Source organism: Rhinatrema bivittatum, chromosome 10, assembly GCF_901001135.1.
Source record: "Rhinatrema bivittatum chromosome 10, aRhiBiv1.1, whole genome shotgun sequence".
Lineage (NCBI taxonomy): Eukaryota > Metazoa > Chordata > Amphibia > Gymnophiona > Rhinatrematidae > Rhinatrema > Rhinatrema bivittatum.
The window spans coordinates 103,105,922-103,117,924 of NC_042624.1; the positions used below are offsets into that span (position 1 = coordinate 103,105,922).

The window sequence follows — 12,003 nt, forward strand, 5'->3', positions numbered from 1 at the left end:
AACATTTATTTTTTTTAATCCAAACCCAATTTAGTTTAAGGCTTTCCATTGATCAAGAACAATTCACAAACCACCCCATCTACAAGCCACTTTGCTGGCTCGTTCATTTCCATGTCTCAAAATGTGGAAGAGACAAAGGTGGACAAAGACAGAAAAAAAAATTGTGTTAAAATGCCTCAATTTATACATTATGAGGGCAATTTTCAAAGGGATCTGGACACCTACCACAGAGTTAGGCAACTCTGTGGGTTAGAAAATTACTTTGAGTACGGAGGCTAAATAGAGCTGCTAAAAAAAATGAGGCGGCATGACTGAGAAGGGAAAATATGCATGTACATTTAATTTTAAAATATACGTGTGTATTTTCCAGCCTGTAGTCAGCCTGTAGATATTAATAAGTAAATAAATAGAGCAAGCACCTTTTATTACTCACATACCTTGCAAATCATTTTCAAAGGGAAACTACCCATAGTCTCTCATTGAAAATTGGCTACAACTAGTATTGGTACAAAAGTGGCCAAGTACCTTGCACCTAGTAGGCTTTCGGAAAATTGCCACACACGCACATGCACCCCTAACTCATGATGAGAACCCATAAGCATTTTGGACTAAATGCGTAGATCCATAAGACTTTGTAGTTTCTGTCAATACATGAAGGCTTTTGATTTCTAAATCAGCACCAATATATCAGAAGTAGAACATTTACTTTCATTGTTTTAAATTTATATTGAATGTGCATATGTTTTATAGTTTATGGTTTGATTTGAATCTGCTTGCATGGGCAATATAAAAAATAAACGAGAAATGAATGATTAAACGAAAACCCCAATATTTTAAAAGATTTTTTTTTTCTCAACACAGAGAAGTTTAAATCCACTGGGAATGGAGAGAGAGGGCAAGCAGCAGGACAACTCGAAGGGCAAAGAGACGAAATCATCCCCCAAAATGCTGGCTACCTGCTATGAATATCACTAACAACAGAAACAACGAAAGCATTTTCCAGGCATGCCAGGGAGCTGCGTCTTCAGGCTTTTACTGTGGCAGCTTTTTAAGGGCACGAGGGAGCCACTGGAAGAAAAGGTTATTTCATATTTGGGGACACAGGCTCGGAGAATCACAGCTTGAAATGGCCAAAGCATTTGCAAGGAAGTGCTAATGAAATCAGGAAGAAAGATGAGGCATTTATTTTGGCGTTGGCGCTAGGTGGGAACAGGGAGAGGAAAGGTAACAGTGACGTTGTATTTGGCTTAACCTCTTATATGCCACAATTCTGTCACGCAAATTAGATTATCTGATTAAAAGGCCTATGTACCAAAATGTCTTCTCCCATTTTGTGTCTATTGGGAAAATGCTATATTTTAACTAAATCAGCATGGATTACATATTGACGTTCTAATCTATTTTCATCAGAAAATAGGGTATAGAAATAAAACAAAACAAATATTACTTTCCAAAGTGATTATTTATCTAATGACCTCAGCAAGATAGATGGGGATATGTTTAATCTCCGCCCTACACAGCTCCTCCTTCTCCTAATCTATTCCAGTTCACCAACACTGCGAAATAACTTTTTCTTCAGGACTTCATCATAATTGGGATACATTTTCAGCAGTGCATCTCACAGCAAAGTTATGTGCATACAAAACAACCTGAGTTATATAGATACAAGGTAAGCATCGCTGAGAACGGATGAAGCAGGATGGCGCTACATGGAAGACTGAGCCAAGAATAATATAATCAGCCCATCCTGGACAGAGCGCACATGAGGTCACCTCCGCCGATCTAACAAGTGAGAGAGCATTCATAATAAAACCCTGCACTGAAGGACCACATCACTTATTAACTTGGTATTTCAGCCTCAGAATAAAAGTATGAATATTTTAGACATTTTGATACTAGAATATTGAATGGGTTTCCCCTTAAGCTCAAATGAAGAAAATGAAATAAAACTGAACAATTATCAGCATGTTATCTGATGTCAGTGCACTATGGAATATATCTCAACTTTCCTAAATCATTTTTGCTAAGCAATAAGAGAGATAAAAATGAAATGGGAGCAGGCAGTGGGCATAGAATTCATTTTAACAAAATGTATTTCATAACCAACAACGATTTTATGCCATTTTGTTATCCAATGGCCTATACTAGCCTAATGTACAATTTAATATAAAGCTTGTATCATACATGTACACTGCAGAACCCCTGAATACGTAACAGAATTGATTTCACGTTGTCACAAGAGCATTCTGCTCTACTACTGTCTAAAAACCATTCATATATTGGATCATTAAATGCATTCAGTTTTGTCATTAGTGTTTTTTTCCAGAACAAGTTGAAAAGCGCATGCTAGAACACAGAGGGCCAATTCCCTTCCTCACAGCAAGGGGAACGTCGGAACGAACGATCCACAAACAAGGCGGCAGGGAATTGTCATTTTGCGCTGATTCGAACCAAAATTACCACTCCCTGACAATTTTTAGATCCAGGCCTCCGTGCTGAATTTCAGTCAAATCTATTCGGTGGTTTCCGAATTCCACCATGCCAGTGTATTGGCCAGACCGAGACGGCTGCACCCTCGCTCTCGCAGAACGCACTCCAAAAGAAAGATGCTGACTGACCGGGAAAGGGGTACGTTCTATTGATGTCGACAATGTGTGGCGAGGACCGTGGGATCTTTAATAAATCATGAAGTCTGGCACTTGTCTGCGGAATTTGTTCTTTGCGTGTTTTTGTCAGGTAGGGGCACTATACTGTTTGGTGAGAATTTTCTTCACTGTTTCCTATAGCGCCATTCTCACCAGTTTAATTTGTTTTGCTAACAAGCCTCTTTTTAAACTGTGCATAAAACAAGTTACAATTGCTGTGAACTGACCTGTGTGCACATGCAATTATTTTTTTGACCTGGCAGTTTCCTGCTGCTCCTTTTGGGCTTGTAGCTCACCTAGAATCAGGGCTGGGATGTGGCACCATCAGCCTTCAATGGCAGCTGAAGATCCCCCCCCCCCCCCCCACTATTTTTGTGTTCCCTCCCAAATTTAGTCCAGTCGTTGCCCTTGTCCGGGGGCTTACGCACCACATCTCCTTCCACAATGCTGCAATCACGGGGCCCTAAATCCGGTCATTAGGTGTCATCATCGTGTAATGACTGCGACTTCCCCCTCCACCGGGAGCCGGGAGCGCTTCCTCCACGGCATCTCCAGTTCCGACCCATCCAGGGAGCGTAAAGACCCGAGTGTGGAACCAAATCCAGGTCCACCATTTATAGCAGAGCCACTGAGCCACCGGGGTGGCCCACATGGAGAACTTTAAAATCAAAAGAAAGATTAAGTCTCTATTGACAGAAACAAATTCTAATACGGTTTAATTTATTTCCCACAATCGTAATATAAGCTGTGTATGTACTAAAAGCAAAAGCACAGCATTCCTTTACCTCTAAAAGCTCATCACCAATGTGAATCCTTCCGTCTCTTCCAGCCGGCCCATCTGGGTTGATGCCCACCACAAAGATGCTCATGCGTGACCTGTCTTTGTTGCCCGCCAAGCTAAGGCCGAGTCCACTCTTCTCTTTCTCAAGCTCAATAATATGCAGCTCCCCAGGCAGTTCGCCATATCTTTGCCTAATTTTTTCTAGAATAGGAAAAACACAAATATATACAAAAGGCTAAGAACAGTGTGCATATTATTAATGTACATAACACATAATTTAAACAGTTAAGCTCAAGTCTGACGTTATTTGGTGACACAAAACAGGACATAATGACATTTTTATACTTTACACTGTTGAAACTTTTTGTCACGTAGAACTAGACACCCATAACCACACAGCAGAGCAAATTAATATCAAATGTATCTGAATTTAGTTTCTCAGTTACAGAGAACATATGCTTATCGCCGATCAAGGAAGGTTCTGATGATGCACTCTGCAGCACATCTGGGCATGAGAATGGCAAAGAATCCTGGGAAAGATCTACCTCGATTAACTCTCCTCAAGCCAATGAATACAGAAGAGGAATGGATCAACTTAAATGTAATTAGAAAAAGAAAGACCGATGTCCTTCCTGGGAGTACTGAGGAATGTCTCCTGGGGAGATGGTGAACAGCTTGCTTAAGCAGAGGCACAGAAGAAACCGTACTGAAAAAGGGGAGAGTACAAGGAGAAACTGGGCGTGAAGAGGAGGTCTTCTGCTGTTGCTTACTCAAGTCCATCCATAACAACCCAAAGAAATGAGGAAGCAACATCAGATATCAAGTTAGATTACATTTGAGAAGATTTAGATATATATCTTGATCTCTAGGACATCTGAATGCTAGAAATTCCAGAAGATTGGTTGTCCCTACTTAACAGAGTGCATCTTTTCTTTATTCTTCGCTTTCTTACTCAACAATTTTTGTTACTGATTTGAAGCATGTGTTTGACCAACTCATTTGGCTGCAAGTAACCCAGAAACCTTGCCTTCCCCCAATTGCCAATCAAATCAGATATTGAAAAACACAAAGAAACTGCAGCTTATAAAATTCGGTTCTGTACTGCTTACTGACTCCATTTCATCTGAACAGCCTGAGGCCGGTTCTACCTCCATGACTTTTAGTCCTGTTTAAAATCGGAACTTCATGTCTGTAGATACCAAGGGGTAAAAAAAAAAAAAAAAAATAATCAGGACTGGTTTAGCCTGCCCATGCAACATGGAACTAGACGGTAACCCTAATTTTTCCAATTATGTTTAATCAGGTTATGTAGTGCAGTAATTTCATTACACGAGCTAGTGAAGCATCAGCAGCATACCAAAAGCTTAACACCTGTCAGACATGAATGTTGGTCTGCAGGGAGCATAAAACAAAAAAAAAAAAGCTGATGCTTGTATGCATGAAAAAGAATGCAAGTCGGAAGGAGTGAATATTATTCTGATCTAATAACTGTACTGCTGAGTCAGCACAGAATACTAGATCTATAGCAAGGGTTCTATTTTACTGCCTAGAAATACACCTTAGCAGCATAGTGTAATTGCTATTACTAGCTGTTGCTATAGAAACAGATGAAGAGAAGGGCACAAGGAAGCAAAGGGCTAGGGAAATAAACAGCAGGGAATGAAAAGGTCTGTGCACCTCTGCTTCCTTACTTCAATTAAAACTAACACAAGCTGCCTAGTCAAAAATAGATCACATTTATTTATTTATTTGTTTGCAACATGCCTAATTACAGGCAGCATCCTAAGAGAGGGCAATGAAAGGATCTCAAAGTATGCTGCCAGGATTCAAGTATAAAATGAGCTTTCCCGCTTAAAAAAACAGAAATCGGACCACTGACAAAGCGGTCATGGAAAACTAGCTTCATGCAAAAGTTACGTATAATCAGAGGCTCCGGTTTCCTGTGGCAAGAGTTAGCAAATTCCGCTGCAATAACGCGGCAAATTTTGGTATAATTTTGCACAGTTTCACATCTCTCCTAATGGAAAAAAAAGGCACATTTTTCATTGAAAACCTTTAAATATTGTTTAAAAACAACATAAAACTACATACAATACAAAATTTAGGAAGTACAAAAACCAACTATTTACCAGGTGAAGACACAAGTTACAAAGTGCAACCGTTCTATTTATTTTCTTGAGAAAGACTTTGTCGCCTTTCCAGGAAGATGAGCTTAAGAATGCTGAAGATGCCCTGGGCATCAACAGATTGTCAAGCTGCTAATTACACAGAAAAATACCTGCGCGCATATGCCGGACTATGCACGTATTGCATACTGGTTTCAGACATAAAATCAGCAGAGGTGTGAAAGAAGTGAACAGTGGCATTTAATCGACAAGGCTTCTATCGACTGAAATTAACATCTTCTCCGCCAGCAGCTGAACACTTCCAAAACACATCCAGGTCCTTGCAGCAGGTGTGTGGCTGGCCACAAACGCAGATACAAGACCTTTTTTTATAAAGAGAAATTCTTCTAAAGGGACATCACTCCATCCTGGAATGATATCGGAATCAGGAGTTGCTGCCTAGTGGTTAAAGCAGTGGGCTGTGAGAACCAGGGTTCAAATCCCGCTGCTTCTCCTTATGACCTTAGGCAAGTCACTGCACCCTCCATTGCCTCAGGTATAAATTTAGATTGTAAGCTTGATGGGGACTGGGAAATACCCACAGAACCTGAATGTAACCCTCTCTGAAGTACCTGAAAAGTGGAATATAAATAAATAAATCTTTAGTTAAGAAATCCCCAAGGGATCAAACATTCTGACTGCTTCTTCTGTTCACCTCAACCTCACCATCTCGCCCTCATGTTCCCTTTGAAACAGGAGAGGGAAGGGCTACATTAGGGATCAGAGTGCCTCTTCTGTTGTCTCAGCCTTCATTTCTGTTCGCTGCAGGCTACCTGTGATGGGAGCGGTTGGAAGCACAATGAGGGCCAGCAGTAATAAGGTGTGCATTAAAGCTGTGCGCTGAACTTCTGCACAGTTTCTGAACACACGTACTAAAAAATAATTAAAGTCTCTATGTAGTAAGCAAATGGCATGCTAATGCATCAGGCATTTAAAAAAAGCTTGCTAATCTGAAAATGTGCATAAGAATGGCCAGCGCTCATAAAAAGAGGGTTTATGCACAGAAAACATGGCTGATGTGCAGCAATCGTATTTTCTGTGTATATATTATTTATGCACACAAAAATAGTTTTCAGCACTGAAAACAATTTTTGTGCACATAAATCATTTTATAAGGGCTCTGTACTTGGGTTTTACATGAAGAAAATATGACTCATTCACATAAAACATTCTGCACATAATTTGAAATTTAAGTACATAAATAAAATTTCGGTGCACAAGACATTTTATGCGCATGTAAATCATGTTTTCTGCACCTCCTCACCATGAGCTTCAGGTTAGGCCTCATAGATTAACACTAGACCCAGGAATTTCACTTCAGACTAGGAGTTAAATTTTGAGTGTTGACAAACCTGGGTTAAGCCTGCACACTTCTCTGCGGGGGGGGGGGATATTTAATGGCTTCATTAGTTATTGGATTTACACGTGAACACCCTAACCAATACGTAGAGTTTTAAACGCACATTTTTTGTTTGCAGAACTCCTTGCTGCATTGGAGTAAAGTATGTGGTCAGACCTAGATGAGGCTGAAGGCAGGCGTAATTCAGCTTTCTTCAGACGCTTGGAGAAGGAGGTGGGGGCACACCTCCAAGTCTGCTGATTATGTGTTAGGCTGTAAATTATGCAACAGGCTAATTATGGGGGCACTGTGTGTAACGGACCCTTCCGTTCCATTATCACTAAGCCCTGGGTAAACTCTTATTCTACTTAGAATAGTGCAGACTAGTGAATGGGCGGGATGGGGGGGTGTTCACCATTCAGTACAGCCCCTCCCCTTGAGGGGCCAATGCAATAAAGTGCGCCCAGCCTGAAACGCTAGACCTGCACCTGATGCAATAAGGAGACCAGCGCGTCCAAAACGCACGCCCAAACAACTGCGTAGTCGATAGAGTTCATCTCATGTAAATTCCGTGTAGGTGAGGCTATTAGTTATTACCCTCTGAAGCAGAAAGTCACTGGGCGCCCAAACGCACACTATTTAATGCAGCAAACTTAACTCCAGTCCCGGAGCTGGCGTTAAGTCAATCCACAAGTCAAGGGCTCATGGCAAATTAAAAATTACTGTCCTCAGTGGTTGCTCCTACTTAGTACCGTTGCGACACTTATTGTTGGTGTTTAAAAATAAAGGTATAACATAACGGCTTGATGTATAATAAATTTCTGGACACACACTTTCCTTCCACAGTATACACGCACAACAGCAGGCGGCTAAACCGGCCGGAAGCGGGATGAAACGGACGCGCGCCCATTGCAATTCTGGGCGCCCGATGCATTTCAGCGCCAGGGACGCACAGTTTTTCCCTAGCGCATCCTTTCTAACGCAGCACCTGAATTTAACATCGCATCGGGCGGCCAGGGGATGCGGCTGAGCGTGGGTTAGGGAAACGGGCTCTCGATGCGAGCGCCCATTTTAACGCGCGTCTTACTGCATCGGCTCCTGAGGATGCCGGGATGGCCATCCCCCGGGGGAAGATTTCTGAAGTAGCTCTCTCCTGAGAGCCCTGAGGGCATTGTGAGCTACTTTCGAAGTTAGTGGAGGCGCGTTGGAGCTTTTCCCAGTTTTTTTGGAATCTACATGCAAACCCTGCTGGGCGTCGGTGAGGCAGGTCGGGGGTCTGCATCCCGGGATATTTTGGGCTTTTAAAAGACTTTTAAGTTGTGGGAAGCCTGGTGAAATCCTGGGTACCACCTGGATTCAGGGCTCGGGAAACCCTGGTGTCTGAGGCTGCCAGGAAGACCATCCCCTCCCGCACCCTCAACGAGGACAGAGGAAGGTGGTGACCCGGTGCCAGAACCTTCCGATGTCTCGCCTTGGTTTGGGGAAAAGAAGAAGTCATTCAGAGAAGCCCCAGGAGGAAGTGTTTTCTGCCCGTCAGAAGGAACAACTCAAGCTGCTTGTTCCAGAGTGGATCCCTCCCCATCAGGGACTCGTCTAAGGAAAAGAGGAGAGAGAGTATTGGAGATCATCCAACTGCGAGAAAAGAACCAAGCGAGGACGCTGCTCAGGAGAGAGAGGAATGTAACTCTCGAGTTTTAACATTTTCACCAGTTTTGGGAAGGGGTTTTGCTGCCCAACTAAAGGGCACCCTGTTCACCTGGTAGGGGTAATAAAAGAGAAAAAAAACCCTGAGGTGCTGTGGATTGAGTTAAACTGTGCCACATTTCATCTGGATTTCTATCAGTAAAGACTTTAGTTTTGGACACTAAACTAGTGGCTCCAGTGAATGTCTTTGACATATAAGGCACACAATGGGGACAAGCACCCCTCCTCCCAGGGAACAGAGAGCGTGCAGAAAGGTCACCCCGTGTCACTCTGGGCCCTGAGAGTAAATCTTTCCCCCCACTAACAAAGGATCCTGACCTGGGGGGGGGGGGGGGGGGAGAAGAGACTGTGTAAAAAGCCAGCCTGAGTGATGCAGCCCTGAAGAGACTATCAGACTCATTTATGGCCCCACTGGTGCGCAGCCTGCGCCAGGAGGTGGGGGTTACAATCCTCTTTCTGGAGGAGCCAGCAGAGGACTGTTGCATCATGTGTAACTGGCATTATAATTTGTGTTCCTGAGGTCGGTAATAGATGTCTTTGCTGTATATAATTACATGGTAAAGATGAAACATCCATCTGCAGCAATTCATCAGGCTCCGGATTGCCTTCCAGCAATGTGACAGCACGACACGAATAATGAAGTCCAATGAGTAGGGATACAAAGCTATTTTGAAAATCCCTCTACTTGCACTGCTGAAACAGATCTCTGTATGAAGAGACTCAATCGAAGCTCGTGTTTTTGAATCCTAGGATTTTCACAGAATAAATTGCTTTGGTAAAGCCTAAACGCATTCATTCCCTGGTGCAGAGCATGTTCTAGTTCTGCACAACCCCAGCTCTGCCAGTGCATGGAGTGAAGGCAGAGTAAGACAGAAAGAGCTTCTCAAGCTTGAGAAGACAGTGAGAGGAAGCAAGTTCCAGTTCCCTGAGTGTAGAGAACAGGGCTGAGAGCTCCCTGGCCTCACCATTATGCCATAGTATTCAGAAGGCAATCTGCGAAACCTTACATTTCCTCCCCACAATGCTGCAGAAGCAGGGCTCTTTAGGTTGGAATTCCCATCTGCAGGAAGAATTTCTGGGAGTAGTGACGAGGGCTGAATTTTTTTTGGGGGGGGGGGGGGGGGCCAAGATTAACATGGGTAGGCAGCAGGCATACAGGTCTAGGCCCTCCTAGTTGTACTCTTATCGATACATAATGCCTTAGCAACAGCTGTCATGCGTCATGAGAGACATTTTAAAATATTTTGATTCTATTATTTCAAGCATTTAAAATTAAAAATGTTGGATTAAAAAAAAAACCATATGTAATATTTATTGTAGTTTATAAATACACAATATCATGTAAAAATTAAACAAAAAACATTTAACAGAAACATCAGATCCAATCACGTAATAAAGCAAGTATCAATGTATTTTTATGAATCCTCATTCCCAAAATGCAGAGAATACCATAAGTACAATAAAACAGCAATAATCATAATAATCTTAAGAACTTTAGATTTGCAATGGGTGTAGAACAGAACTAGGACATATAAGGAAATATATATTCAAAGTCTGGTGTCACCTCAGTGACAGCAAAACAATCTCCCTCCACTGCCAAACACTTTGTGAAGTAACGCAAATTTCTATTAAAAAAAAAAAAAAAGACACACCTAGAACCTTGCCATACCATAACAGCAATAACACTCAGACTCAAACAGCAGCAACCTTATCTACAAAAAGGCAGCAAGACAAACATTACATCAGGCCCTAGAACACTAATACACCACCTACCGGGTAAACAGAACAAACCGGACTGCTACAAATTCTTACAGAGAAACTATACACTAGTCAAAATACTGTACCTCTGACACACATGCGCATCACAGACAGAGCCTTACCTAATATGAAATAAGGGACCACAAATTAGAAACTGAAGCATGCAGACAATACTGAAATGGAAAGCCAGAGAAATCAGACTCTGTAAGTTCTGGAATACTGAAGACAAAGCAAAATACAAAAATATAAGAAATGCACATTCCCAAAAATGGCATATTTCAATCATTGAAAGGGAAAAATAATTTTTTTTTATTTTTGCTTTCTGACCTTATTTTTCTAATTGGTTGGTTCTAGTCTCTTTTTTCACCCTTGGCTGCCATTTCCTTATTCCTTTTTCAGGGTCACTTTTATACTGTTTCTTCTCTGTCCTCCTGACTTCTTTCCTTTCTCCTTCATACACACAACAGGCTCTCTCTCAATTGTGCTCTCTCACACACAAGCTTTCTCTCACACAGGATCCCACTCTTACATGATCTCTCTCACATACATGCAGGCTCCTGCACACAGGCTCCCATTCTCATATGTTCTCCTCCTCATGAAGGCTCTCACTCTCACATGCTCTTACAGGCATGCTCCCATTCCCACACACACACACACACACACACAGGCTCTCACTCACACACATAGGCCCCCCCACACACAGACATACACAGGCTCTCACTCTTACATACTGTCTCACACACACACACACAGAGAATCTCACATGCAGACTCCCACTCCCATACATTTGTACACATACACATGCTTTCACTCTCAGATGCAACTGCCACTCTCTCAGACACACATAGGCTCTCACTCTCGCATGCTCTCTCTCACATACAGGCTACCATTCCCCCCCACCAGGCACACACAGGATCTCAGTTTTCATGCTTTCTCACATTCAGCTTAATACTCCCACAAAAACACACAGACTCTCATATATGCTCTCACTCACATACATACACACAGGCTCTAACTCTAATATGCAGGCTGCCACTCTCTCACACACACACACACACAGGTTCCCATTCTCACATGCTCTCTCTCTCAAACACAGACTCCCACTTTCATACACCCATACACTCCCTCAACACACAGGTTCTCACTCCACATGCTCTCTCTCACACACACAAACAGGCTCCCATTCACAGCCCCCCTAAGCAGGCTCCTATTCACACACACACACACACACACACACACCTAGGCAGGCACCCTTTCACATGCATATATCCCCAGGCAGGTTCTCATTCATACACACACAAGCAGACTCCTATTCGCAGACACACAGCCAGACAGGCTCCCCATCGGGAGCAGAAGGGGGAAGTCCATTCTGCTGCTGCTCCTCCTCATGTCCTTGCCTCGCGATAATCAAACCTTGCAGGGCTAGCACTTCCTCTATGCTGATCTCGCAATACACAAGATCAGCATAGTACACCTACTAGCCACACGTGTTTTCAATGCCATAGGACTGGCACTTGGAGGAGCAGGAGAACAGGCTCCTTCTCAATGAAGTTATTTTTTTTTCTTCGACCGCCGGTGGAATAGGGTCCACTGGCAGCCTCCTAAGCCTCC

General features: G+C 42.8%; 1 protein-coding gene across 4 annotated transcripts in view; it reads right to left on the minus strand.

The window, feature by feature from the left end:
* Window positions 1–12,003, minus strand: part of PATJ (PATJ crumbs cell polarity complex component) — a 288,430-nt gene that overhangs the window by 101,836 nt on the left and 174,591 nt on the right. For all 4 annotated transcript variants that reach the window (XM_029618990.1, XM_029618989.1, XM_029618987.1 and 1 more), the window contains one exon: window positions 3,431–3,627. In XM_029618990.1, the coding sequence (XP_029474850.1) occupies window positions 3,431–3,627 (197 nt within the window). The remainder of the gene's footprint in view (window positions 1–3,430; window positions 3,628–12,003) is intronic.